Below are 25,687 nucleotides of genomic sequence, written 5' to 3'. Positions count from 1 at the left end.
TGAGGTCACAGAACTAAAAAGAAAGTAAGAGTGGAGCATTACAAAAAAAGAGGAGTGACGGAGATGAAGACAGTTACAGTAAGGAGGTTAGGGTAGTTTTTAATAGGCAGGGTATCCTGTTATATCACTCGAGCCCACTGGGATGGCACTGATGGAGCGATGAGTGGAGAGAGAACGTCTTAAGATTGAGAGATGAGCGTGAAGGTCTGTCATCTCATCAGCACGAGCACAGACTCCAGAGACCTGACCAGTGAGACGAGGCCAAACAAGTGAATGATGGAGTAAACACACACAAAAGTACTCAGTTTACTGCATCTATTTTATTTTCACAATTTGAAAACACAAAACTACTATTTTATTTCAAAACTAAAATCTATCTATTATGCACAATTGCACATTTAATCAAATTATCTTTGATACTGAGGTTGGATCGTTTATTGTGATTGGAAACACATAGGGACATAGTATATACCATAAATACATCAATACATGGATTTTTCACTAATTAGAACATTTGTAACAGTTGTTTATGTAATTCTAACTACAGAATTTTGTTCCAACCTCAAAACAAGCACGGCTGCTCATCTGAACGTTTGGCAGGTGTGCTGTATAGCTGGAACCAATCTGTAGAAATGAGATTGGACTTCCAGGAGCAGAACTGAAAACAGCCTGATTTACAAAATATACAACCACAAGACCAGCAACATGATGATAGAAATTAAAGGCTGGGAAATGTCGACAATAATCAGGCAGTTATCAATTTTCTTATTAATTAATAAGTATGTTTCAATTATTTCCATTCCAAATTCACACTTTTTTTTTTCTTAACAGTCCCCATGTAATGAGTGAAATGTTCCCACTTTTCTGTTGGCAGTATTATGTCATCAGTGTAACTTTCAAGTTATATTAGAATTATATTACAATCTGGGCACAGCGTGCTGACTTACTGTAGGTCATTCCAGGTCAGGCATCATGAATTTCAATCTACAAGACAAGTGCATGATGATCTCTGAGACCTAACCATATTTATACAAAAAAAAACACTAAATGAATTCACCCAAAAATGTGAGATTTTGAGACCAAATTTACATTGTTTTGAGACCAAATTGATTAAATAGTAAGAAATAATTTCATTTAATTAATCCTGTGCACTATAAACAAATTTTTTGTAAAATTTGGGAATGTTTTATCTTAAACTAGAGGTTGCAAAACATGATGCCATGCACATTTTTATTTTATGCTGATGTAAAAATGCTGATGAAGTTTAAAATGTTCATAGAAAATTTCTATTATTGAAATAATATAATATAATACACTGCACATACTTTATATAGATATGTATATAAATATATGGGATAAATCATAATTATCTTAATTTGTGTTTTTCATAAAGTCATTTGTATTAATAACATGGATCCCAAAAACGTATTTTTGTAAAATACTAAAACGACACAAACTTGTATAGATTGTATAGAATCATATTTGGATTGAATTCTAACACATCTACAGAGATATACAGTATGCACTAACATTCATGTCACAAACAAATAGTTTATATGCTTAAGCATTAATCTTTTTTTTTTTGCATCTAGCCATCACGTGTGTGACTCCTAAATTATAATACAGAGTTTCTATACCAGTTAAATGAAAGGATTGCCAGTGTTTGCTCACCTCTCTGCACTTATTTAGTTACCGAAACCAAACATGATCTTACAAAAAGACAAGCACATTAGCTTGATCTGAGATTAAAAAATCTACTTGAAGTGAACTTTAAAACATTGGGGAAATCATGTTCATGCTGGTTTCTATGGTGTACTCCATTATAATTAGGTCATGGCAACTACTAGCATCCAAAGGGATATCCAATAAGATCTTATTGTCCAATGAGATAATGGCATGAATGCCTGATCCCTAAATAATTCAGGCTGATACTCTCAAAGTGGACTGGCTAAATATTATTAATGCTTAGTTGTTTTACCGTTAAGATGATTAAAATCAATGTGGTATCATTTTAGAATGTGATGGCTGGTCTAATTAAGACTATTGCATGCAAGCTGAAGACAAATTACACAATCCTTTTTTTTTTTTTTTTTTTTGGTCACTGTAGTTTAAATCGTGAACAGGAGCAGAAAAAGTCCAAAGATGTTTGGTGTGGATAGATCAAGGTTTTCTCAGACAGCTGTGAGGGGTGTGGGGGGAAATTCGGGGTTAATGTAGGTGAAGCCTTGGAATTCCTCTTGACTTATGGCGGCAAGAACATCCGGGTCAGAAGGTGTGAGGACAGAGGGGGCCGATGTGAAAAAATTATCAAAGTTCTCTCCTTTTCTGCCTCCCTGTGGGAATGTCAAAAAGAATCCATCGGGTTAAGTTTATTTCTATTAAATATCAAGGAAATTATGTGAATGCTATTGACATCAGTTCAGTGCTGTGAACTTAGCGCACCTCTGCTTATTTGCTATGCTCACATACATTGACACAGCATAATATCCACGTAGATTAGCATGCATAATATGGGCATAGAGCTACAGGCAATAAAGGCCAGGCTTACCGCTTACAAGACAAAATAACCCCACTAAATGTGCACGCACACATGCACAGATGCACACTGAAAATAATAAGGAGGAGCAGGCATTTACATGGTTACGGTTTTAAATGAACAAAACAAAGACACACACATACACACACTGGGCAACATTTATCTTCCTAAGAAAATGAGGACAATAACAAAATGTATATTGGTTCTATTTAAAGCTAATTACAATAAATAGTAAAAAAAAATTTAAATAAAGTTAACTAAGTGTAAAATGTACACAAAAGTTTTAATCTATCCATCCATCCTTCCATCCATATATTTATTTTCAATAAATTACTGACTGAATCCTGAATCCTTTGTTTATTTAATATTTAATACACATTTTTTGCTATCATGGTAGGGAGTTTCCATTTAATTTAATGTTTCTATTCAGCTAATGATTTTTTTTATATTCTCTACCCTTAAGCTTAAACCATAAGCTTTTTGTATTTTGAAATTGTTGTGAGACATTACTGAGCATGTTTAATAATCCAGACTATCATTTTACTATCATTGTGGGGCATTTCTGGGGTGAAGCCTGACCCACACACAGAGACAGGTGAGGTGATAGGTGATACTGACACTTCTGGGTTTGAAGGGAGGTTGTATCTCCAGTCTCTCCAGCCGGTCCCAGTCTATCCAGCGGAAAAATGGATGCTCCCGCAGCTCTCTCTCTGCTTCCTCTCCTCCACCCAAACGCTTGGCAGGGTTCTTCGTGAGGAGCTGGGAGAGAAACAGATGGAGAACGAGGGTAAGAAAAACAGAAAGGATGGAAATACACTTGTATGCTAATTTAAGTAAATTTTTTGGAGGTTATGTTAGTATTAACGATGGAATAGATTGCACTGTGCAGCAGAGATGAAAGAATAGGAAGTAGATTACCCCTTTGCAGATGGCCACAGCCTCCCGGGAGAGACTCTTAGGATATGAAACGCTCTGTTCCATGATGGACTGAAACAGCTCCTCCTCATCTATGCCATCAAAAGGAGGCTGATGAAAAGAGAGAGACAGAGGGAGAGGGTGCCGGGAATGAAGATCTAGTGAGAAAAGGACTAAATTAAAGGTTCAGGGAAGCAGAGGATGAAAAATAACCTGTCCAGCCAGCATCTCATAGAGGAGGACTCCATATGACCACCAGTCCACTGCTTTACCATACGGCTGATACGCCACAATCTGAAAACAACACAGATCTGTTATAACGGTTTTAGTGAAGATTTCCCAAAATGTTAACTGAGAATGCCTTTTGACTTCTAACTAAATTCTGTAATTTGTATAGAGGTAGCAAACAGGATGTAGAATTATAGTTTGGATTTAAGGTAAAATTGTTTATTTAAAGTAAAATTAAATTATATTTAATGTAACTACATTTAGTATGAATATATGGGATGATGTAATTATTGTATTTATATTATTATTCCATTTGCATTTATAAATACATCATTTATAAAATATGTATATCATTAAAAAGCTATTTATTCAATATAATGAAATACCTAGACTATCGTTCAAAAGTGTGGGGTCAACGTGGGGAGGTAAAAAAAAAAAAAAAAAATTCAGCAAGGAAGCATAATGTTACCAAAGATTTCCTTTTCAAATAAATGCATCAAAGAATCCAAAAAAAAAAAAATCTATTAAGCAACGCAACTTCGATGATAATTGTAATGTTTCTTAAGCACCAAATCAGCAAATTAGAATGGTTCCTTTCTGAACGATCATGTGACACTGAAGACTGGAGTAACGGCTGCTGAAAAATCTGATTTTACATCACACGAATCAATTATTTTGGTATAAATTACATTTTTAAACATTTTAAAGTAAATATTTCAAAATAGCCTTGATGAGCATTCTCTTTAAAAATCTTTAAAATAAAAACATTCAAGAAAACTTAGCGAACTCAAACTATTAAACAGTAGCATACTAGTTATATAGAATCAATTAATACACATTGTTATGTTTTTTAAAAAGATAGAGCAAATCAACATGAAGCATGTTGGAAACTTAAGTGATTCTCAAAATCATATAAATTAGTAATATTCCCACTACATAGTTAGATGGATGCTATTACAGTCCTTCAATGTGCAGATAAGCTCATGAAAATCATATTAAAGATAATTACACAATAAATATGCCAGTGTCTCTGTGTCAGCCATGAGTGTGTGTCACAGCATGAGAAAGAGAGATTAATTTCCTTGCCTGCAGGGACACATATTGCATCTTTTCAAAATGGCAGGGACACAAAGATCGATGACTTTTTTTTTCTTTTTTTTTTCTTTTTACATAATGTGATCAATGTGAGCCAGTTTAACTGCTGGGATAATACAGTACTGATGCTAGACCCACATTTACATCGCCTTTCCATCCATCACACAGCAAAACACAAACATTGACGATTTAGCACATACATCACTCGAGCGGGATGTCCATCATGTCGCCGTGTGGTAAACACCGCAGTGAACCTAAATGAAATCACACAGAGACACGTAGATGCACATACACGCAGACATGTGCTGACTGCGCACATCCACTGAGTGTTCACGTAAACACAGAGCCAAGGTCATGGAGAAGAGAAGATGAATCAGACGGCAAGAGGAAGGATGGAGACAGAGTAAAGGAAACCTCAGGTGCGATGTAATCAGGTGTGCCACAGAAGGTCCGAGTGGTGTCCCCTTCCATCATGCCTTCTCTACACATCCCAAAGTCTGCTATCTTTATGTGTCCTTCACTGTCCAGCAGGACATTGTCCAGCTTTAGATCTCTGCAGACCGAGAGCGAGAGGATATTAAGTGCCTGTTACATATGGTGTGGTTGTGACAGGAGACCGTCATCATGTCTTGTACCTGTATATGATGCCTTTGTTGTGCAGGAAGAACAGACCCACAGCGATCTCAGCAGCATAGAACCTGCCAACAAGAAAACCTCTCATTAAAAACACATTCTTCCACTGCAAGACAGGATGAAACTAAACAGGTGTATTTAGAAACCGAAAAAAAAAGAAGCACTTCAACAGTACAAAAAGTGAAAAGGCAAGTACGATTAAAGAAATTGTTGTTGATTATTGTGATGTTTTTATCAGCTGTTTGGACTAAAAGTCACACTTTTTTTCATAGTTTGGCTGGTCCTGCGACTTCTAGTCAGGTGCGACTTATTTATCAAAATTAATTTGACATGAACCAAGAGAAATTAACCAAGAGAAAACATTACCGTCTACAGCCACGAGAGGGTGCTCTATGCTGCTCAGTTCTCCTGTAGTCTACACTGAGCAGCATAGAGCGCCCTCTCGCGGCTGTACACGGTAATGTTTTCTCTTGGTTCTTGGTTCTAAATAAATGCGATTTATAGTCCAGTGCGACTTATATATGTTTTTTTCCTCATCATGACGTATTTTTGGACTGATGCGACTTATACTCAGGTGCGACTTTTAGTCCGAAAAATATGGTAATAGTAAATTTCTCCAAATTTCTCAAAAAGGGTGAGTACATTATAAGCAGATGTTTATTTATTTATTTTTTCCGGTGAACTAATCCTTTAAGATAAAACGCTGTGCTGAACTCACGCTGCATGCGGTTCTTTAAACTTGCCAACGATTTGGATGTGAAACATAAGATCACCACCGTTCACGTACTCCATGACGTAATACAGACGATCCTACAACACAAAACTCATCATCAGTAATCAGCAGATATGCAATCTCATCATACTAATAGGAATCAGAAATGAATCATCAATCAGTTCGCTTGTTCTCATGCTGTGCAAGTAAATAATACAGCAAATGTCACAGCAGATTAGCAATCAGTCAAATTAAATGACAAAAGTTCATGAATAGAAATGAGATCTTGTGATCACTCACTGGCAGAAAAATCTAATTTTTCTTACATTAAAGCATGGGTAAAGATTCAAAAATTTTCAAAATAATTCGTTCTGAGGAATCGTTTGACACTTGGGGGCTGGAGTAATGATGAAAATCTAACTGTAATTTACAAACCCTGTACAATGAATTGCATGAACTCTGTGTTGTAAGATGAGACCAGCAAGTTTGATCTGTTGCTTCTGTATTTGTCACCTACAGCCAAGGCAAGATAACAGCCCACTCTATCTCCAGACGCATCTGACTACAGCATCTGGTGTCTGTAGGACTTGAACTTCTGACCAGTGGGATGCTGCATTTCTCCACTGGGCAACTGATAGCTTTGACAGGAAACTCCATTTCTTGCACTTGATACAATGAGACATAGGCTACACAAAGAAATCATTACCAAACACAGTCACATAGAGTGTGTGTTACAAATTCAGTCGACAGGGGAGAAAAAATTCAAGTGATTCAACAAGAGTAATTCAAACCTTCACAAACCATTAAAGCCAAACATAAACACACACACACACACACACTCATATTTCTTACTCTTTCAGAGAGAAAGCTGCCAATGTATTCAATTAGGTTGATTGCCACTTTGCAATACGTGTCTACTGAAAGAGGTCAGACAATTAGCCTTATGAAAAGTCATTTTTCAAAGCAAAATGAGGCAACTGACATTCCAAAACAGCCCTTCAGATTCAATAGGTACAAAAATTATTATCATTTCAGAGTGAAATAGACAAAATGATCAACGAATAACCTTTTATTACATAGGCTGTTCCAGGTTGCCAGTTTGGGACTTGACATGACAGCGTTCCAAGAACATAATTATTACATTGTCAGAAGCTTCTGTTATTTTGTTCACCCATTGTTCCTGTTGACATTTTATACACCGTTAGTCAATATTGTAAAATCAATCTGTTCTTGTGATTTGTCTCCCTCTCAAGACTGCTTTGTTCAGGGCAAATTCATTTCATCTATCGGTCTCATTCTTAGCCACTGTAAACAACCATTTAATGAGGTAAGAGAAATATATTTACAGAGATGCTTGCATTTTAACTATGATTAAACACCTTTACTCCATAGCTGATACAGTCATTAATCTGTAGGAAGCTCAAGAGCGGTGCAGTTTTTTTTTAAAAGAACATTTCTTTAGATATATGATGTACACATATGGTGAAGAATCCAGGTTTATTAGTAGCCTAATAAAAGCTTTTTTTTATTTTACACGGAGTGGGTTAACTCAGAGGGGTGGCCATTTTGAAATCATATGCCCAGGTGAATATTGTTCAGTTACATTGTTTAATAACTGTAATTACTAGATGGCAATCTGGATATGCTAGACTGTTCTCAGACTGTTTCACCCAAATCAAATGTATAATTTGAGTAATCAACAGACAAAGCCTCTAGCTACATTAAACTGTATTGTAAGTCTTTTGCTCATTTTCAGATAAACCTTGGATTAATAAGACAATAATAGTCAATTATAGGTATTATTAAACAGAAATAATACATGATAACTACTTTTAGTATTTACTACATTTTACTACATTAAGCTGCCATCATTTGATAGATTCAGCATTTCATTGCAACAGTCAAAGAGACTGAGAGTCAGAGTTTACAAAATTTATTTACAAGATTTATAAAGATACTAAACATTTTTTTATAATTCAGAATCATGTAGTTATGGTAAATCCAACATGCTTTGCTTTGTCTTGGTAATCCTGTGTGCACAAACACTATCACTTGCAGAATGCCATCAGTACCTTAAAAAGTGTGATGCTGCATCCATGTCACTAGGTGTCAGTGTACTATCAACCAGCACAACAAAAACGAAAGATTTATTGCATTCATATTTGAAAATAGCCAGTTTCTGCCCCAGGAGACCACATGTGAACATGTGTCCCCATAAAATGTAAATACTTGTGTTCCAGCTGTGCAAGAATGTCAGAAGTGCGATTTAAAACTTGCCTTGAAGGTGAAGAGCAGATTTGTTCCATCACTAAGGGATGAAGCCCAAATATATTTCATGATTTACAAATATGCATAAGCATATATTAACCTCATCCCCAGGCTCCGACTCTCTTTTAATCATTAATCTTTAACACGCTCTCACACACAGTGATGAACACACAGACCTCGGTTTGAAAGGCACAGTAGAGGGAGGTCAGGAAGTGAGGTCGCCCCACGAGGCCCAGCACTCTTCTCTCCACCATGGCGCTCTCTGTGTCCTCATCCTGAAACAGCACATCCTTCTTCAACACCTTCACTGCAAACAAGCGCTCGCTGCCCCTCTCCTCTGCAAGCAGGACCTGCGGGATGACAAGGAAACCTTGCACTAACACTTCTTGAACATTAATCATTTAGAGTTCATCATCTGCATCTGCTGCATCTGCCTGCATCTGCGACTCAATTGGGCAAACACAAGCGAGAGCAGAAAACATCATTCAAAGCGAGTTTAACATGCACAAGGGAGCATTACCTATAATAATAATAAAAAATATATACATTAAAAAAGAACAGATATTCTTTCATTTCATTTACTTGTGTGATCCTGTTCCCTTAATGTCTTTTTTTCCCTGCTTTGTGTAATTTTTTATCTCTGGGTCCCAGGTCTCTCTCCTCTGCTCCTCTCTTTAATCTCTTCCCTCGTTTCTATCCTTTCTTTAGCACGGTTCTATGCCCTGGAGGATGTGCTGTCTACTGAGTATAACCCTGGCCTCTTATATAACCAAATATCTTGTGAGGACACACACACACACACACACACACACACACACAAAGCGTGCGCATGTGTGCATGCTCACCAGATATACTCATGCACACACACTATTTTAAAATGATTTTATATACTGTACATGAGCACAACAACAAAGGCAACAAACATTCCCCCACACGCTCAAGCAAAGAGTGTAAATGCACACACACTCTCATGTCATTCTTCCTCAGGGATCAAACAGCTCAGAGTCCTTTACTTGTGTGCTCTGCGCTGACACACGACAACAGCATTTAGATTCTGTTCAGCGCAGACAGAGGAACAGTGCTTTGTTTGACCGAAACAATGCATTCACACTGAAATATTCCAACACTCCCAGGGCTTCTCTTGACTCGCAATCACAAGCTGTTTTTCTTACACGTATCACAAATTCAGCCTTATTTTACCACATAACCGGACTGGCCGAACACAGAAATGACTGTGTGCCAACATAGCTTCAGGTATTTTAAGGTGAATGAGGTCTGCATCTCACTGGGCCTTGAGTCAGAGCTTCTGCCTCCTAGAGGAAGTGAAGCAGAGCCACAGCTGCAAATTTTAGATAGGGAAATCAGCCCCCTCCTCTTGCAGCTGAGACCAAAGCTTTAGCGTTTCCCCTTCTTCCTGAATTAGCAGCAGCAGGAACGAATGAGACAAGGGCCTAATTCAGTTCCAAGGACACGGTACCCTTTGCACTCCTTATTGCATCTATAGGGAACATGGAAGTAGACGTGTTTGTTGATGGCTGAGTGCAGTCTCATGTAGCCTGACGCTCGGCATTAAAAATCTGTTCTGTGTCCCAAACCCACTAACTTAGGCTGAAGCCCAAAGTATACTTAGATGAAATCTATTGTTGTTACGGTCTCCAGTAGTTTGTGTTCCATCTCTGCCTTTTCTTTGTGAAACCACAATCTGGGCCAGTTTTGCCACCTTGTGGACAAAAATAATTAAAATAAATAAATAAAAACCAGTGTGTGTTAGCTGATTAGTATGTCCAAATTCACAGCGTTCATAAAATAGTGAGCAAAAAAGGACCTAAAACAAATATCATAACTGCAGTCGAAGTCCAGGTCCATGTCAGAGTTTAAGTTCAAGTCCAAGTCCAAAGTTCAAGTACCCAAGCTCCCCACTGAACAGGATCTGATTTCAGATACAGCAACAGTTCTTCAAAACTAAATTTGATTTGACACATGCACACTTAAAAGTTTTACTCTGGTCTAGTGTTTGTGTTAATTCTCACCAGAAGTCTAGCTCGATAAAAATGTCTTTGTACCCTTTGTTTCCTGTAGTCCCTGTTGAAAAAAAAAAAAAAAAACAGCATATGCTCTTTGGATATGTTTTGAATGAACTGGTTATGTGCTGATCCTAAGATGGTCCCGAGCTAGTTGCTTTTGACCAGTTTAGGACCAGCACATGACCAGCAGCCATGCTTCAAAACATATCTAACCAGCATATGCTGTTTTAACTTGAAAGGGACTAATATATATACATATTTTTGTCACTGATGTATCTAATCTGCCAGACTCATTATTTTGTCCTTTAAAGTAATCACTGTATCAACTCATTACCTTGTAAATATAATTTGTTTACTGATAGACTAATGAAAAAAAAAAAAGATGTTGTCTTTTTCTCCTGGAAGTTCAGCCAAACAGACTGAAACTTGTTGATTATAGTCAGCGCTTGCCATTTTGGTGTTCAATATGCGTCAGACGATCAGTGAACAGAGTGGGTGGACTGTGGGAGTGCTGTCTGAGTCTGAGTCTGGAGAGTCTCCTTGAAAGATTTCTGTTCCACTGACAACCAGGAGGAGAAATATAACCATTTATTACACATCCAGCAGGGTCCAAATGTCAGTGATTTGCATTTTGCATCACAGCGTTTCATTGTTTCTCATTTTTCTAACCCCAGGCTCAAATTTGATTTTGAATATCACTTTTTCATTGCGGCCTTCTGGATCCCACTGTATGTGTATATGTATATGAAAAAAGTTTAGGTTATTTCAAGCACCTTGCCAAAACTCCCTTTGCCCAGAACCATGAGGAAGTTGAAATCATGCAGCCTGACTCGGCCTTTGCTCATGTGCAGTGCAGTGGGAGCTGGACTCAGAGCAGGCAGGGTCACAGAAGGAACAGGCGTTGTCACAGTAACAGGAGCAGGAGGAACAGAGGGCATGAGAGCAACATCTGGTTCCTTCAGAAATTAGGAGAAAGATGGGATGAGTGAGTTAGAGAGAGAGAGAGAGAGAGAGAGAGAGAGCACAAGCATACTTTGTTTCAACAAAGAACTACACTGCCCTCCTGTGGATGTGTTATGAAAGCGACACAATTAAGGTGCTCACTAAGGAAGACTTGAGAATGTAGTCAGAATAAGAGGACATTTGTAGATTTGGCTGTTTGCGACTCCATGGTGTCAAAAAGAAGAATTTTAGCTTGATGTGTTTATCTGTGGACCTGAGATGGCCCTAGGCTTCTACAGCACTCTCTTGGCTGAATATTGCATGTTGACACTTTTATCTAAAGTGACTTACAGTACACCTATCACAGGGATAATCTCACCTGGAACAAAATGGAGTAAAGTGCTTTGCTCAAGGGCACAATAATGATGCTTTATAGTTAGTCTTGAAGATCTGAGCCAACAACGATTCTGCTTTTACCACAACTTATGGAAGGCAACCCAAAAGCTGCAGGCTGCACACCTTACTAGTGCTTATGGTAGGTAATACAAAAATTGCTAATAGGGAGACAATATATCTCTATTTGTTAAAATTCACAGAAGTTGCTATACAGATATTTTATTTGAATCGTTAATTAAATGAAATTTAGTAATGTACCAATGAGTGATCCAGATGATCAAAACTTGGATCTACTGTATTGTTGATTGAAAATACAATTATTTATTAAAAACATAGTAATGTTAATTGTTAATTTTAATTTACAAATATACTGTTTATTATCAATTCACCTTAGTTAATAGTAAAACAATTATTACAATTATTAAAAAACATAAAATATTAAAAATGTATAAGTATAATGTAGAAACTAATATTGATAAATAAATGCTGTATTCATTTATATTTCATTTTAGTAATTGCATTAACTTGTGTTAATGTACAAAATGTTTAAAAATGAGCTGTATAGCTGGTCAGAACACAAATGTCACACACACCATGGTTTCCATATTTTATGGGGAACATATTGGCGTAAAGGATTTTAAACTGTACAAACTGTATTTTCTATCCCCCTACCCCTAAACCTGCCCCTCACACAAAACTTTCTGTATTTTAAGATTTTCAAAAGATTTCTTGTGTGATTTTTACACTTGTTTCCTTATTGGGACCAAAAAAATATGCCCACAAGGTCAAAATTTACTGGTATTACTATTTAGTACATTTTATGGTTACATTCAGTCCATAATGTAGGGAATACTAGGACCACGTATGCACGCACATACAAACAGACACACACACACATCTGGTTTACTATCCTTGTAGGGACTCTCCATATGCGTAATGGTTTTTATACTGTACAAACCGTATATTTGATCACCCTACACCAACTTTACACTTAAACCTAACCCTCACAGCAAACTTTCAGCATTTTTATATTCTCAAAAAAAAAAAAAAAAAAAAAAAAAAAAAAAAAAAAAAAAAAAAAAAATATATATATATATATATATATATATATATATATATATATATATATAATAATAAACTTATTCTGTATGATTTAAATGCTTGTTTCCCCATGGATACCTCAGTTTAGGACCTGACAGTGACACGAGTCCCTATGAGTTGGTGTATATTCAGTTTTAAGACAATAGAAAAGTGGGATAGAAAAAACATGTTACCAAGAATATTACCAAAAATTAAATAATCAGATTTTGTTTAAAAATTTGGAAATCTGGTCAGATCAAATAACAGAAAAAAATCAACTGGAATCAGTATAATGAATTATAATTATGATAAAATGCAGATGATATGAGAGAGTACCTGCAGGTCTGCGTCAGGTACAGGGATGTTATAATACTCTCCCTCATCCTGGTTGAGTAGTTTGAACCAGCCGCTGACCGATCGTCTGAATATCTCACTGACGCCGAACGACAGAGCGCCCATGAAGTCATTCCGTGAGGTCCGATCCCAGTCCCAGACCTCTACAGACAAACGCCTGTCCCACTGCCTCCCACGCACCGAACTACACACAGACAGGACTGAGAGAGATAGCCTAGCACCCACTCAGAAAACCACAGCAGCACCCTGGCAACATCTTCTGCATCGTATGCGCATACAAACAAAGAAACATGAATAAGACTCACAAGGTGAAGCTCTCGTTCCAGATAGGGTTGAGTGTAGAACGGATGGTTTTGGTTTTTTGTTTGCTCTGGCTCTTTGGATCAGGGATGAGTTTGAGCTTCACATAAGGGTCCGACAGGCCGTTAGGGTCCATGGGAATCAGGTTACGTGCTTCGTGCACTAAAACAAACATTACACATTGAGAACTCATTATATGTGTGTTCATACATAACCGTATTAAATTATAGTGCATTAATTATATTATGCAACTGAGCAAACTGAATATTTCTGTGGTTGTGATGGTAGGCTTTGTACAGTCAGAAAGCCGGTTGCCTTTAAAAGAACAATGCATTTGAAATGCTCACATTCTCTGTAGAGCATTAGTAGTCTTCTCACTAGTACTCATTAGGCTCTCTATGGTGGTGCTGATCTAAGAGCCACAGGCTTAGTTAAGTTGACACAGTGCAGCTAATGCATTGTAAAACAGCAGATTGTGTGTGTGTATAATTATCTTTTTCCTCATGATGCTATATGCACACATTTCTCTCTGCTGGAGGAAAGCTGAGCTGTGCCATGTGGCACATGATGCATCTTCAGTGTGCTTCCTTAAATAGCAAATTCTCTCAGTGAGCGAAGGAGTAATTTTTCACTGGGGTATGAATAGGGGGATCTTAACGTGGGGCATGAGTAAATTCCTTTTTGATCCTAGAGAGTTTACATTGTAATTTTTTTACATAGTAATAAATATTACATAAAACTTATAGAATAGATACATTTGAAGATTATATGATGTAGATTATATTAGGCTGTCACTGTTTATCTCGTTTAAAACCAAATTATAGATGATATATGTCGATAAACTTACCTTTATATTTATATTAAAGAAAAAAATATAGATATGTAATTTTTTCTTACAATAACTTGAAAAACAGGGTGGAATGGTTGAGCTTGGGGAAAGCTATCAAAAGCTTAATTTTTGAATCTTTTCTTAATAAAAGTGTAATAGAAAAAAAAAAAACTTTTCCTACTAATTCTTCCCATAATGCTGTGGAAAGGGCTAAATTATACCGTATACATTATTGTATCTGTTTTGTAGCATTAAAAACAAGTAAAACATTTTTTCGGACTATAAGTCACACCTGAGTATAAGTCGCATCAGTCCAAATATACGTCATGACGAGGAAAAAACATATATAAGTAGCACTGGACTGAACCAAGAGAAAACATTACCGTATACAACCACGAGAGGGCGCTCTGAGCAGCATAGAGCGCCATCTGGCGGCTGTAGACGGTAATGTTTTCTATTGGTTCATTTCTCTTGGTTCATTTCTCTCGGTTCATGTCAAATTAATTTAGATAAATAAGTCGCAGGACCAGCCAAACTATGAAAAAAAGTGTGACTTATAGTCCGGAAAATACGGTAAGCTTCCACAGAAAAGTCATGGGGCATACAGTGTAATGCTTTGATGAATGTGCTGTTTGAGAAGTCTAACAGTGTTCATTAGTTTTAAACTCATGAAGTTACAGTTATATTCACCTGTAACATATATGTCTTCTTTCTCTCCACGCACGGTCAGGCGAATCCGTCCTCTTTTCTCAGTGTGGTCATGTCCGCACAGGCTCGGGACGCTGCTCTCACAGCGCTTGTGTACATTCATGTCACAACCTCTCTCACACAGACACAAATAAACACATACACACACAAATAACAGAGGGTGAAAAAGTGAAAGAGAAAGAGAAAGAGAAAAAAATTATATATAATGGACTTACAGTCTCCCACTAGTCCAAAAACAATAATTATAAAAAGCAGTCTGCCTAATACTGTAAACCTTCTAAATTTATCATAAACAGTGTCAACAGCCATTGCAGTACATTGTACCTTACGAGACAACATGCTGAAACAGCAAGTGCTGTGAGTTTCCACCGCCTGCTTTATTATTTTCTAAAAGCGTATCATGTCATGCAATTATATTAGATGACATGGTTGTTATTAAATGGATTGAACCAGAGTTACAGGGAATTAATTCAATCTAATATACAGTATGAGATATCTATTAAAAGCCTGAAAAACATCACTCTGCAGTTACATATAACTGTATGAAATTAAGTATCAAATCACTGAAAGTGAAAGTAATAATAATATTTAATGTAACTCAAATTGAATATTTAATATTAATAAATATAAAAAATTACAGTCATTTATATATCCTTGCACAGCTGCAAATCTTAACATGCACCAAGAATGCAAGTAAATTAATAACCAAGTAACCACTTAAAAACTTCAAGTTTAGCTAATGTGGTCTTAAGAATAAAATAAAATAAAATAAAATAATGTCAGCCTACTAATCTAGATGAACTTCATTTGGATCTCTATATAAATGGACTCACTGGTACATTTCATGCCCTGATGTATGAGGCCGTAGAGCAGAGACCCACAGTGATCGCAGAAGGTGGGACTGGAGTATGTATGTACTTTAAACTTGTGTTTGCTCTTGAGATCCTGGAAAGAGGGATACAATTTTTTTATACTAAGTTAATTATTGAATTGTTTATTGGAAAAAACACTTTGATGTGATTGTATTTAACAGAGAGGGCCGTCATGTACACCCAGTTCAGTTCTTGAAAGTAGGTTGGCCATGAAAGAAAGAAAAAGAGATTCAAAATATGTGTCTGATAAGAAACCCTGTCATACTGTTATTTATCTTTATGCATTGACACAGCAAGCATATGTACAAATAAACAGATACACTACTTTCCCCTGGTTCTCTCTCTCTCTTTAAAGGTCCAGAGGAAAGGCTTCATTTTGAAGTGACTTTTTCACTGGGAGCCAATTAGCTAGGGCTATTTTGAGCATGAATGGTGGATGAATATATGAGTTCAGCTCAGCTGTGAAAACTGAATCCTCCTAAATGCCTAAACCCTTTCCACCCCAGCATGGCTTCTCTCTCTCCTCCTCATTCTCACTCTCTGCATGCTGCCTGCTCCTTTTCTTCATCCTCTGACAATCTTCCTCTCCACTTCTCTTCCTCTCTGTCAGTCTGCCTCATCTGCTTTTCACACAGGCATCATTGTCTACCCTTCCGTATACAGCCTAGTCGCTCATGCACAGCCGTACACAAGCACTCCTCCTTTACCTAATTTTACAACTTTTTTTTTTTTTGCTTAAATATCAAAAAAAGTTGTAACTATTCTCCTGAAAGAGAGTGTGAAATAAAACTGTGCTTTGTAAAAAAAAAAAAAAAAAAAAAACCTAGTATGTTGTCATGCTACCTCCATAGGAAGCAGACTTTTAAGACAGCATCTTAAGAAGTGGCTTATTTGGAATGCTTTACATGCCATGTGCCAGCTTCACTTGCCCACTGATTTCAAACGAGTCTCACATAAGCATGCTAAGCTAACAGTGTGATAAAATACATAAACAAATATATTATTATATAAGTACATTTTAAGTAGTGTTCCTGTAGCTCAATTGGTAGAGCATTGCGCTATCAGGTGCAAGGTTGTGGGTTCGATTCCCTGGGAACACATGATAAGAAAAAATGTATAGCCTGAATGCACTGTAAGTCGCTTTGGATAAAAGCGTCTGCTAAATGCATAAATTTAAGTATACTTTTCAACACTTTTTTTTTTCAGCAAGCTTGTTGCAATGCAATCTAGGAATGACTGCAAAACACAAGATATAGCCAAAGACTCCCACAAGTTAAAAATCAGAGTAATTGAAAAGTTATTCTAATATTAAAATTATTTGAATAATAATATTATTATAGTATAATTTATAGTCATTTTTTATATCCTTGCATGGCTAGCAGAATTAAATGTAAATGCTAGCAACATGTATATACCAAAATAATTGTAAAAGTTTAGTTAATGTGATCTTAATATTGAATAAATTTAACAATATTATATTATATTATATTATATTATATTATATTATATTATATTATATTATATTATATTATATTATATTATATTATGCATAATACATACAAACACAGATATTGAGTAAGATTATCTATTTTTAATTACACTGAAACATTTTTCTGAACATTTTAATTGTATTGAATGAAATATACAGTCAGTACGTTTCTAATGAACATTTATCTCACTTCAGCGTTATCCCAGTGTATTCTGGGAATGCCTTCCCCACAAAAGATGTGCAGATATAAAGAAAGTATATTTGGAGGCAGCAAAATTAAGTTGTCTGCCTTTTGAAACAGCCTTTGGAAGCAGCCCATGATGCCTTTGATGAAACTAGGACATGGAGCAATGGAAGTGTGTTACAATATAGCCCCTTCCTTGCTTCTCTTTTTCACACATATTCTCACACTCACTCTGCACTACCTGAGTGTAAGTAGCAGTGTAACACCATCATATCACATCCCCTGCACGTTTTATCGAAGTGTAGCAAGAATAAGAGAGAGCAAGAGAGAGTGAAAATTGATATTCTTTTCTTTAAAGCCTCCTCTTTTAAAGAAGGTATGCAAGAGAGAGCAATAAAAGGCTCGTCAGGAAAAAGAAAAGATGAGTGTGACCGTGAGACCTACTTCCATATTGACTTACTCAGCCAAAAAAATAAATAAATGGCCTGCAGTGCAAAAATGTGAAAATGAAGAGGCGAGAGACAGTTGGGGTATGGATGATACAGTAGAATAAAAGATGAACTGCAGCGATCATAGCAGAACATCAAGCATGAAAAGAAGAGTTATATGCTGATCAAGCTAAAATAATGAAAGGAAAAAAAAATAATAATAATGCTAAATGGCAAAAGATGACCAGCTGTACAAATGACCTACTACCTACATACCTCGACAAATGCTGCTTGTTTTCCCGAAATGTTGTTAACTAACAAATGACACTTAAGTGAGTATGCAGTTAACTTTTTTCTTTATTTAGTTTGCCCCTATAACTTACACCTCTAAAAGGTGTGCGTTTTGTTTTATTACTTTACTGTATAAATGAACAGAGAACAACATACATACCTCTGCTTTGGGACCAGTAATGGCTCCGGGACAAGTAAAAGTGACAAACTCATGGCAGCGTTTGTGCACCACAAAACTGCACACTAAAAGAAACACACACCATATCTCGTCAGTAAACACATACCATATCAGAGCTGATGATATCACATTGGTGCATGCTTCTTTTGGGTGATAAATAATAAAGTACATACCAATAAACTGACTCCCACAAACCATAGTAAATCACGCTGCATGATTCATTTAAACACTCTCTTCCCATAAATTTAGCTTCTGTAAGGGAAACTCTTACACATGCATATGCGTTCAGGTCAGATGCAAATATAAATGTTTCATCACTACTGTTTCAATGCGTATCCTGACAGTAGACTGCAGGAGACAGGGTTTGGAGCAATCTGTTAGTAAATCTGGGCCTAAATGTCATATTTTGTGATAAAAATCATGATGCAGCAAAAATACACTGTTGTAGTGGGATTAAATAGAGGAAACATGTTAAATTGCTATAGGTTTTTTTTTAATGTAGTGATGCTAAATGTGAGCTTGCAGTTGATTATCAGAAAGAGGTGGACTTTAAGCTGACTAAATGATTATAATATTTAATGAAAATGAAAATGTAAAACAAAAAATAAGCATATGCATGGATGATTCGTTTACAATAAGATCAATTACATGCTTGTAAAAAAATGGTGAACTGTCAATTCATGCTGACTTAAATGTTTGAACCCTTTTTTTGGGGGGGTGGATATATATATATATATATATATATATATATATATATATATATATATATATATATATATATATATATATATATATATATATATATATATATATGAGAGTGAGAGAGAGAGAGAGAGAGAGAGAGAGAGAGAGAGAGAGAGAGAGAGGGTTGGTGGGGGGTGGGTTGAGATCAGAAAGGACAACAAGCTGGGACAAAAAAATGTCTTTGCTCAGATTTTGCTGCCTCAGCTTTAGCAAAACACTTTCAGATATTCACAGGGCTATAACCACTACAGACATACTGTGGAACATATCTTCCCCCAATATTCAGATCAAATTGATGGGTTTTTCAATGAAAGAGGCCTATACTTTAAGATTGGCCTCGGGGTCATCGGATGCCCATTTTCCACAAGTCAATATGATTATTAAGGGTCTTAATGAAAAGTCTGTAAAATAGTTTGGTTAAAATGACCGCTCACTCAGGGCAGGTCTAAGGTAAGACGCCACTCCAGTCTGTGCTGAAACACTACTGTCAATCAAACTATTGTGGGAGGGGCCTGTCTGTGTGATGTCATAAAGACAGGCATCAGAGATCGGAACAATTTGAGAAAGGGGTAAAGATTTTAGCAAATTAAAAATAAAAACAATGGGTGGATTTGTATCATTATAGGGTGGCTGTGTACACACACTCCCAACACACATGTCAGTTCTAACAACTTGTAAAAGTGTATGTAGCATCTGATGACCCCTTTAAATATTGAGTAAATATTTAGTAACATCTTTGGATCCTCATGCATGATAGCAATACTTATTTCATATGTAGCCCATAAAATAAAGGGTACATGAAAACAAAAGACAGACTGCTGTGAATTAGATATATAAAAAACTCCGACGAGAAGTCCCAGGCAGAATCTAAAGTTATTTTGTGTTTCCTGTACCTGTCTCCTGTCTGTGGAATGTAAGTGTAAATTAAATAAATGTTTGTAAAATGTGTTATACATTGAAAATGATTACCTTGACACTGAAATCCTTGCTTTCCAATTCCCCTGTAAAACATAAAGAACAACTCACATCATGCCATCTAATTATTATGTGTGTAATTGCGATTTGTAAAAAGAGGAGATCATAGAGAGCTGTAGTGTGTGTGTATGAGCACAGAGGGCAAACAGAAGACATGAGCTCCTGTGCCCATGACAGATACGGTCATTTCAAAATATCCTCATCTGACAGGCAATTTAAGGGCTCTTCAGTTCACCATAATAGCAGGTTGCTCTGCTCCTGATATCTTTGCTATGCAAAACACAACTTAGCATAAATCCCTCAAGTGCTAAAATAAAATACGTTGACACCCAACACTTGGGCATGATCTGCTCTTAAATGCATCTGAGACTATCTACGGCTCTTTATAAGCATCCTTCAGACCAGTTGAAAAGGTTTGAGAAGTGTGAGCCATCAACATCAACATATACTCAGAAATATAGGTTGAGACAGGACAAGGGCAAAGAGACAGAGAGAGGGAAAAGAGGATTCAAGTTAATAGGATTCAGTAGTGATTTATCTACAGTAGGGTTAGCTTACAGTAGGTAAATTTAGCTGTAGTCACACAGTCATCTCAATGCCAAAATAATAATAATAATAATAAAATACTATCCTGAAAAAATAAATAAAAAAATGTACATATACATATATTTGGCCCTATATTTTATAAAAATTTCTTGAGCAGCAAATCAGCATGTTAGAATGATTTTTGAAGGATCGGAAATTATTATTACTATGAGCATCTGAAATAGTTATAATATTTCAGAATATTATTTATTTATTTATTTTTACAAAAAAAAAAAAAGTTTTCCTGGACATGTTGCAGTTGGCTTTGTAATGGTAAAAGTCTGATGTCTTGTCTTTCTCCTTAAAAAACTCTCTAAATATTCTGATGGTACTCATACCACTTGCATATAGTAGATTAATAGTACTTTGAGTAGCTCATGAAAATTATGAACCTAGAAATATACACAAATGTACTTCACAAGACTTTGGACATGCTGTACTGTATTCCAATAGACCCACCAATAAAACTTCTGTGAACTCAAGTGAAAGGACAGAGCGAGAAACAGGTGCATCTATCAGAAGCTATCTGAGCAGTTCTAATGAACATGAGGTCTACAAACGGGCAATGCTTGGGCCATATGGCCAGTCGCAGCTCTAAGCATGTTCTGTGGAGCTTGTGGTTAAATGGCAGCTCAAACAGAGGGGACTGCATAATTTAGGAGGCCCTTCAGGGCATGAGTTTTATGAGGCATGGAGGAAACTGAGAACAAGTGTGGTCATGTAATACATGTGTGGGACAGTGTTCTTCTGCACTCTCTGTGTCTGTCATCAAAAGTGTACCCATAGTAAATGCCAACTCTTTTAGTAAATGTCAGTTCTTTTGACTTGTTTTCCAGTAGAAATATAAAAATATTTATAGATAAATTAACTTCTTTACACAGTTGGCAACAGCATATGTTGAATTGTGTATTACTTATTCTTAGCACATTGTTGGTGTTTTTTTTTTTTTTTTTCAAGCACAAGCTTGATTAAGTTCTATTCCGGCTTAAGTTTTTGTATGGTCCATTTGGAAATATGCCTTGTTGGAAGATAGCAATTTTTAGAATGACATTTTGTACATACACCACCATCCAAGTTTGGGATCAGTATATATATATATATATATATATATATATATATATATATATATATATATATATATATATATATATATATATATATATATATATATATATATTTTTTTTTTTTTTTTAATGAATAATTTTATTCAGCATTGATGAATCAAATTGATCAAAGATCACAGTAAAGACATTTACATTGCAAAAATGTATCCCATTTTCCACAAAAACACTTAAGAGATGTTTCTTGAACTCCAAATCAGATTATTATAATGATTTCTGAAGGATCATGTGACACTGAAGACTGGAGTAATGACCATCACCAGAATAAATTATAGACATATTAAATACATTACATAACAAAAAATTACATTAGAAAACAGCTTTTTGAAATACATATAATATTTAATAACATTACTGATTAAGCAAATGTGGTCTGGGGGAGCATAAGAAACTCTATTCAAAAACATTTTCAAAAGTCTTACTGACCCAAAACTTTTGAACAATAGTGTAGTACAAAAAAGATTTGAAAGAAAATAACTTAACAAATTATGAAAAATACATTTAAAATATTGTCTTTTAATACATAAATAATGATCTAGTGTTATGGCTGACTGTATTTGAAGAGATTATACGTAACAGTTCACAATGAACTACAAATTACATGACGAGGCCAGTACAGCACTGAGAGGGAGTTATGATATGAGTTATGAAATGAGCATTAAGATTTTAGGATTAAATCAATACACAAATGCAGTCCAGTGTAAAGGTTAAGGTAGAAGTATCGGTTTACAGCATAATAATGTTAGGAGTTATTGATGTGGCCAGCAGTGTTAAAGGTGTAAAGTACCAGATGAAGTCAGTGCAGTGGCTGCAGAAAGTAGGCTGCTTGAAGAATCGGGCTGTGAACTGGTGGTCCTTCACTTCAATGACCCTCTTGTGCTTGAGAGCCCCCTTCCTCTGGAAGACTGGCAGCCTGGGGGGAGGAGAAAGAGGAGAGGGGAGCGGGGAGGAGGAGGGAGATGGGGAGGACAGGGCCAGGGGAGACAGAGACGGAGATGGAGAGACTGGGGTAGACATGCTACCAGTTGAGTTGGACAGAGCAAGACGCAAAGAAGAAGAATGGGAGAAGGATGCAGGGTTTTTGGAAGCGAGGGGTTAAAGACCAACAAGAGGATTTATGAAAGGGGGAGAATAAACAAGTAGAGAAATGTCTGGAAAAACACAGATCAAGCATAAGAGGTCACATGGAATGTAAAGGAAGGAATTCAATAGGATGTGACGGCAGTTTAGTTTGTGATGTTGAAGAAACAAAAGGAAGAGATTCCCAGGAGGAGGAAAGGGAGGGTGAGAAACAGAGAGAGAAAAAGAGGTTAATACACACTCTAAGAGAAACTTCCACTGGGACTTCAAAATGCATAGCGATTAGTGTACCTTCTGTCCTACTTCAAGCACACACACACACACACCCTACATTCTCCGTGTCAACCAGATTCCCACCACCTGCTCTTACACACTTTCAGCAAGCTCATTGTCTCCCCACATTATAATTTTATACAATTTGTTAAATTAGTATTACAGTATCATATATATATATATATATATATATATATATATATATATATATATATATATATATATATATATATATATATATATAAATGTGTGTGTGTGTGTGTGTGTTAGTGTGTGCAATTGTGTATGTATTTTATAGTGTTCAGTAGTGAAATTCTAACTAAAATTACAAAAACAATAAATGCTTTGAATTATAATTTAAATAAATATAATTATTATACAGTACTATTAATGCGATCACACACTATATATACGTATATATAAATATATATATAAAGCAATGAATAAGGTATACAACTGAATATCTGTTATATAAACTGACTGCTGTTTTTTGGCTGATTTGAGGTCAGTCAGAAGTGGAGTGCTTTAGGATCGATCAGACTCACATTAATAAAAGAGAATGCATCAAGAAAAGCTGAAATGAATGATGACACACAGGAGACAACACTGAACAAATGATCGTCACATTAATTAAAGGAGATCTACAGAGCAGGAGACTGAAGAAAGGAAACACAAAGAATTTAGGGCATCCACCAGTGACACCGACTACATTTATGAAAGAAAGAAAGAAAGAAAGAAAGATACCTGTAAATGTGGCAGTATGGTTTCTCCTCTTCCTCTCACTTCTTCTCAAGGCTCTTGTTATTCTATGCAATCAATCTATTGGCTTATAAAAAAGGAAAAGGAAAAAAAGCTCACCAAACAGAGGGTTTACAAGAGAGGAAACGCACCTGAAAAAAGAATCAAAGCCCAAAAAGGAAATTAAGAATGAAGGGAACGATGATACAGCAGCTTTCCAGGAAAGAAAGAAGAAGGAGTATTGTATGGCCGTATATTCCTTTATCCAATAGAGAGTATAGAGGGGGTGAGGAAAAGAGGCGAATTTCACTTTCCAAGATTGATTCTGTTTTTACCAACAGAAAGAGGGGATGAGGAGAAGTGAGACAGACAGAGAGGGGGTGGGGTGGGGGGGGGGTAGATGAAGAGAAATAGGCAGCAATTCATTTTTGAAATCTGGGTTACCCCTCTCTAGAGAGTAAAAGAGAGACAGATGATGGGAGGGTGAGGAAAGAGGACAGAGAAAGAAAGGGAGGGAGATGTTGGCCAGCAGCTCGCTCATCCTCGGTCAGCCTGTAGCTCGTCCAGTGCAGACGAGTGATGAAAGCAAAGAAATCTGATCAGTGATCAATAATCAGCCTCAGTCTGTAACACTGCCAGCCTCAGTCAATAAAAGTGTTTTGACAGACAGGTGTCTTGGCAGCCATGTTGTTCATATGTAAGAATGAGACAGGAAGTTTAGCATTCCTGAAAAGAGCAACATAAAGCATTAAACAGCATTTAACAGTGCTTCATCTCTTTATGCAGACAGAGCAGTCATGTTCATTCAAATTGGGCATGTGCCCCTCTCAGATTTGTAAGCCCAAATAAATAAATAACAAAAAATAAATATAAATTCTAATTTTATATGCACAATTAATGTAAATAAAATGGATGTCACTCGTAAATTATATGTCTCATATAATATACAAACATACTAAACAAACTGAATGTAAAACCATTACCATTCCATACAACAAAAGTATCTCTCTCTCTCTCTCTCTCTCTATATATATATATATATATACCACCAGTCAAAGGTTTTTGAACAATAAGATTTTGAATGTTTTTAATGAATTCTCTTCTGCTCACCAAGCCTGCATTTATTTGATCCAAAATACAGCGAAAGGAGTACTATTGTGAAATATTTTGATTTCAAAGCTGATTTTTAAAATCAATCCTACATAAATCATTCTAACATTCTGATTTGCAGATTTTTTTTTGTTAAACTGTTTTAAAAATTATTAATGATAATTTTTTTGTTTTTGTTTTTTTAAGCAACAAATCAGAGTATTAGAATGATTTCTGAATGATCATGTGACACTGAAGACTCGAGTGATGATGCTATTCAAATAAAAAGCAGTTATTTTAAATAGTAAAATACATATTTTACAATATTACTGCTTTTGATATAGTTATATTGAGATGTAGACAATATATATCAATATTTGCATTTATACAGTATATTCAGGATTTATACTTATTTTCAGATTTCATGATATGCATTTATATCCATGATTTACATTTATATATTCAGACTTATAACTACACTATATGTTCAGATTCACTTCTATATATTCATCATTTATATCTATATATTCAAAATGTACATTTATATATTCAGAACTATAACTATTCAGATATTCAGAACTATGTATTCAGATTCACTTCTATATATTCAGACTTATAAC

At 35.9% G+C, this 25,687-nt stretch overlaps 1 protein-coding gene across 5 annotated transcripts; it reads right to left on the bottom strand.

The window, feature by feature from the left end:
* Positions 1 to 1,573: 1,573 nt before the first annotated feature.
* Positions 1,574 to 24,342, bottom strand: LOC113059935 (protein kinase C alpha type-like). 5 transcript variants are annotated; one of them, XM_026228641.1, is made up of 18 exons: positions 24,131 to 24,341; positions 23,985 to 24,046; positions 22,675 to 23,038; positions 20,176 to 20,207; positions 18,445 to 18,527; positions 15,854 to 15,965; positions 15,003 to 15,131; positions 13,489 to 13,645; positions 13,166 to 13,367; positions 11,185 to 11,367; positions 8,564 to 8,737; positions 6,126 to 6,217; positions 5,410 to 5,472; positions 5,189 to 5,327; positions 3,665 to 3,745; positions 3,455 to 3,562; positions 3,155 to 3,295; positions 1,574 to 2,333 (listed from the first exon to the last, which is right to left on the bottom strand). In XM_026228641.1, the coding sequence occupies exons 3-18, from the start codon at positions 22,902 to 22,904 to the stop codon at positions 2,172 to 2,174; spliced, it is 2,088 nt and encodes a 695-aa protein (XP_026084426.1). In that variant the 5' UTR covers positions 22,905 to 23,038; positions 23,985 to 24,046; positions 24,131 to 24,341; the 3' UTR covers positions 1,574 to 2,171. The 5 variants fall into 5 exon arrangements, 4 of the variants coding, with proteins under 4 accessions (XP_026084426.1, XP_026084427.1, XP_026084425.1 ...); XM_026228642.1 differs by lacking the exon at positions 23,985 to 24,046 and having other exon boundaries at positions 22,675 to 22,905; positions 24,131 to 24,342; XM_026228640.1 differs by having other exon boundaries at positions 23,985 to 24,341.
* Between the last annotated feature and the right edge of the window lie 1,345 nt (positions 24,343 to 25,687).

The sequence above is a fragment of the Carassius auratus genome, chromosome 41, assembly GCF_003368295.1.
Source record: "Carassius auratus strain Wakin chromosome 41, ASM336829v1, whole genome shotgun sequence".
Lineage (NCBI taxonomy): Eukaryota > Metazoa > Chordata > Actinopteri > Cypriniformes > Cyprinidae > Carassius > Carassius auratus.
This window is presented reverse-complemented; position numbering and strand designations above follow the sequence as displayed.

What these genes read in the sequence shown, in the direction of transcription:
- LOC113059935 (XM_026228642.1), bottom strand. Translation starts at nt 22,904, where the DNA reads ATGTCTACCCCAGTCTCTCCATCTCCGTCTCTGTCTCCCCTGGCCCTG. An exon ending in CACTGCACTGACTTCATCTG is followed by an intron (nt 20,208 to 22,674) that starts GTACTTTACACC and finishes TATGTTTTACAG; the next exon opens with GGGAATTGGAAAGCAAGGAT. An exon ending in ACTGTGCCTTTCAAACCGAG is followed by an intron (nt 6,218 to 8,563) that starts GTCTGTGTGTTC and finishes TTTGTGTTGTAG; the next exon opens with GATCGTCTGTATTACGTCAT.